Source organism: Mchenga conophoros, linkage group LG3 (assembly GCF_057382185.1).
Source record: "Mchenga conophoros isolate Kocher_MC1m ecotype Shallow Benthic linkage group LG3, M_conophoros_male_GT1.1, whole genome shotgun sequence".
In the NCBI taxonomy this organism is placed as follows: Eukaryota; Metazoa; Chordata; class Actinopteri; order Cichliformes; family Cichlidae; genus Mchenga; species Mchenga conophoros.
The window spans coordinates 20,591,365-20,594,942 of record NC_140528.1 but is presented as its reverse complement, the minus strand read 5'-3'; the positions used below and the strand labels follow the sequence as shown (position 1 = coordinate 20,594,942).

Sequence of the window (3,578 nt, the reverse complement as noted above, 5' to 3'; positions counted from 1 at the left end):
TTGGCACCTAAAAATGCTGGTAGAATGAAAGATATCAGTGTTTTCATAGTTATATGTTTAGTGTACGCCTCCCCCTCCAGACTGCTCAGCAGATCGGGAATTTTTAGAGAAGAGCAGGAGGGAGGCGTGTCAAATGAGAGGAAGAGAGCAGTAATAAAACACGGATGTAGAAAAGAGAAGCATAATGTGCACATAACACACAGGAGATGGAAAAAGAGATGACGCCAACGTAAAAAAGAGAAAACAGCGAGGAGCGAGAGAGCATTCGTCCCTTTGACAAATGTTGGAGGTCTTGAGCCTGGAAACAGCAGACCGTCTTTGAAAACAGTATCTTTGAAAGATCTGAGTCACCCACCCCAAACTGCTCATCTGCTGCTGGACACTTCAGTTGCACCTCCACATGCCACCAGTGGAGGGAGCTGCCAAGTTTCACAGCACATGACGCAGCAGGTGGAGTTGCTTTTGGAGAAAGAAGAGAATAAGAGGACAGAACGAAGGCCCACGTCTAGAGGCCTCCCTTCCAGAGCGGAAGCAGAGCCAGTGTTCCTGGTCCCTAGGTGGCGCTGTGTCGGGCCTGTCCCTACTATACCCTGGTGGTGGAGTGGGGGTGGGGCAGGGTGTTGTTGTGGCCGGTGGAGGGGAATGTGTTGAAGGCGTGAAGAGGCTGCATGCTGGTGATGGTGCTGGGGATCACGGTGATGGTGTTTGGCTTCATCAGCGGCACGTTGTCGGGGGCGCGGCGCAGCGCCAGGGTGTAGTCGGGAGGGCAGGCGGGCCGCAGGATGTCGTGGGGTCGCAGGGGCTCCATGTCGTGGTGAGCGTCGTGCTCCCAGTCCTTCATCTGCAGGGACATGATCTCCTCCTCCTGGCTGTGAGCCAGGTCGTTGGCGGGGCCGCCCCGCTGAGGGGACAGCCGGTGCCGGCGCATCTCGTGCCGCTTGTCACGCTTGTAGTAAAGGGCGGCGAAGGCCAGGATGTTGAGGAAGAAGAGCGACGCTCCAACTGCAACTGTCACGCTCAGTTCAGTGGAGTAGTCACGGGTGTTTCCGGGAAAGAGGTCCTGGGGCGGGCGCTCTGAGCCCTCGGGCTCAGGATCTGATGGGAAGGTAGGGTAAGGATGACGAGTGGTTCGAGGAACGTTGTTTCTGGGCCTCATGGTGCCGGGGTCACGGCCTGCGGGGGAGCGCGTAGTGGTGGGAAAGAGCACGTCGTGCAGGCTGTGAAGATGAGGGACTAATTCCAGCCAAAAGGCCACTTTGTTAGCTCTGTAGTTGTCTCTGACACGAGGTTTCAAACCGATGTGAAGGTACTGCTTGTCCTTCCAGTTGAACTTGGTCCAGATGACCTCCTCGAAGCGGTTGGGCTTGGTATGAATGAACTTGGTGTCCTGAGGGACGGGCAGGTTGGGGTCCCTGGTGGAGCATAAAGGTTAAACGTTTCAGTTCAAAGTTATATTCAGTCTCCATTATAAGTAACATGTGGCATCAATACACTGAATACAGACAGGAGGCCCATTCTCTGTGCAACCTTTAAACTATCTAAGACCAACCGGCTGCTCTGGGATCTGGATGCTTTTGGTGAACCAGTATGTTCAATTCTTCAAAGCCACACGGGAATTAAACTAGCAACCTAGATTCAAGTATTCAACATGACTAGAAGGCTATCAGTGAACATACAGTAACGTGTACAGTTTACACTACTGTGACATGAGGCCTACCCAGTCTTTGCGAAGTTAGTCCAGTAAGTCATGACCACAGCGCTCAGCATCACATCGTTCTTGGAGAAGTTGCACGGGAACAGGTCCGTGGCACCGATCATCGGTACGCCGAACACGTAAGGTCCGTGCGCGGCGTCGGCCCACTCGGGCCGCGTCTCGGTTTGGCAGTGGTGGTAGAACGTGTAAAAGTAAACTGGGGACTGAAACTCAGCATGGAGTTTGGCAGTGGCCACAGCTGGTGCCACCCACTGGTGGTCCGTAAACAGGAAGCGAGTGAGAAATCTAGAGAGGAAAAAAAAGTCTTTCTGATAACAGAAGGAGTGACAGGCAGCAGAGAGGAAGCATGACTGCATTATCCAAACATGTCTGTACTGTGACTGTGGTCCGGCTGTGAGGGGTTCGCAGGCCGATCTGTCAGAAACACCGACACTGAGATTGGGAGCCCACTACCTGGGGGATGATAGCATTACTGCCCACAGAGCCTCAAAGGTTAAGGCGCAGACACGCCGTGATGTGGATGAGTGGCTCTCTTTAGCACGCTTGTCTTGTTTGATGCACTTCACTGGGCTCACATGTTACTGATTCCATTCTTTACTCGCATGTTTTAAACGCTTAAAGCACTTTCACAGCTTTTTATATTCTTTTGAAAATTCATGTGAACTCAAGCTGTCAGAATTGTAATGTAAGCTTTGATAATTGTCCACATTTGTCATTTTGATGATTATCCGTTTATTTTAATGAATACAGCAAACAGAAAAAAACTAACAAATCAACAAACGCGGCTCCTAATGAGACAAAACCTGATGATGCTGCAAAATGCAGTTAAGTGAGAGGAGGCTGTAAAATGGAATAACTGAAAAAGTGGCAGTGTACAGAGGTGGCGTCCTCACCCTCTGGGTAGCCGTAGAGGTTGTCAACAAAGCTGGAGATGGTGTAGTCGAACGCCGCAGCTGAGATGCCGTCGTTGTCCTCACTGTCGTCCACAAACTTCAGCCCCTCTCCCTGGTTCACTCCTATCAGGATGACATAGTTTTTTTAGTCATTGAGGGTTAGCAGGAGGGACTATGCGCTTACCTGCTGCTCCTTGGCAGGTAGCTCCATGCCCTCCTGGGTTTTAATTGCACCTTAGAACACATATGCATCAACACTACAATGAGCGGGTGGAGGGAGGTTTGGAGTCTTCTCCCACCCCCATTCTCTGCGGCCTGCTGGAGCGGGAGGGCTAGTAGGAGGAGTTGGCCGGCCGACTGCGGTCTGGGGTGTGGGGCCTCCCTGCTGCTGCGGAGTCGGGGTGGTCTGCCTCTCCCCACCGCAGGGAAAAGGGTAACACCACCTGGGTCTGGGTGCAATTCCCCCCTCCAGGGGCAAGGGTACCTAGACCCGGTTTGTAGAGTACGCTTGGGGAGTGTGATTGTGTGTACAGCGTCTCTTTATGTCTGTCTCCACGTTGGTTGAGTGTGGAGTGAGTGCATATGAGAGCATGAGGGTGGGAATGGATGTTTGAGTCTGTGTGTGCCTGTATGTCTGTGTCTATATGTCAGGTTGGGTATCAGACGCCACCTCTCTGGGGACACCTCAGGCCCTCCAAGGTTTGGAGGCCTATCTCCACCCACCACCACTTCCCCTGCCGGTGGCGGACTCCCTCAGGTGTCGGTGTGTTGGTGGTTCTTTGTGTCTGGGGGTGGGCGTCCGGGTACACACCGGCTCACTCCTTGGCGGCCGCTTGTCGGGGCCTGGGGCCTGGGGCTCGCTCGGGCCCCTTTGGAGGTGGGGTGCCCCCGGCCTCTCGGCCTAGGGCTCGGTCACTCAGGCGCAGCTGGGGGCCGGCGGAGCTCACGGGCGCGTCACTGCAACTCCCCCT

At 53.7% G+C, this 3,578-nt stretch overlaps 1 protein-coding gene across 1 annotated transcript; it reads right to left on the bottom strand.

Moving 5' to 3' along the window:
- Positions 1–583: 583 nt before the first annotated feature.
- LOC146577624 (neuroligin-2-like) lies at positions 584–2,818 on the bottom strand. The gene is made up of 4 exons (XM_085267686.1): positions 2,792–2,818; positions 2,591–2,746; positions 1,718–2,022; positions 584–1,412 (listed from the first exon to the last, which is right to left on the bottom strand). The coding sequence occupies exons 1-4, from the start codon at positions 2,816–2,818 to the stop codon at positions 584–586; spliced, it is 1,317 nt and encodes a 438-aa protein (XP_085123812.1).
- Between the last annotated feature and the right edge of the window lie 760 nt (positions 2,819–3,578).

What these genes read in the sequence shown, in the direction of transcription:
- LOC146577624 (XM_085267686.1), bottom strand. Translation starts at nt 2,818, where the DNA reads ATGGAGCTACCTGCCAAGGAGCAGCAG. An exon ending in TACCTGCCAAGGAGCAGCAG is followed by an intron (nt 2,747 to 2,791) that starts GTAAGCGCATAG and finishes GACTAAAAAAAC; the next exon opens with TATGTCATCCTGATAGGAGT. An exon ending in AGGGTGAGGACGCCACCTCT is followed by an intron (nt 2,023 to 2,590) that starts GTACACTGCCAC and finishes TTCTGTTATCAG; the next exon opens with AAAGACTTTTTTTTCCTCTC.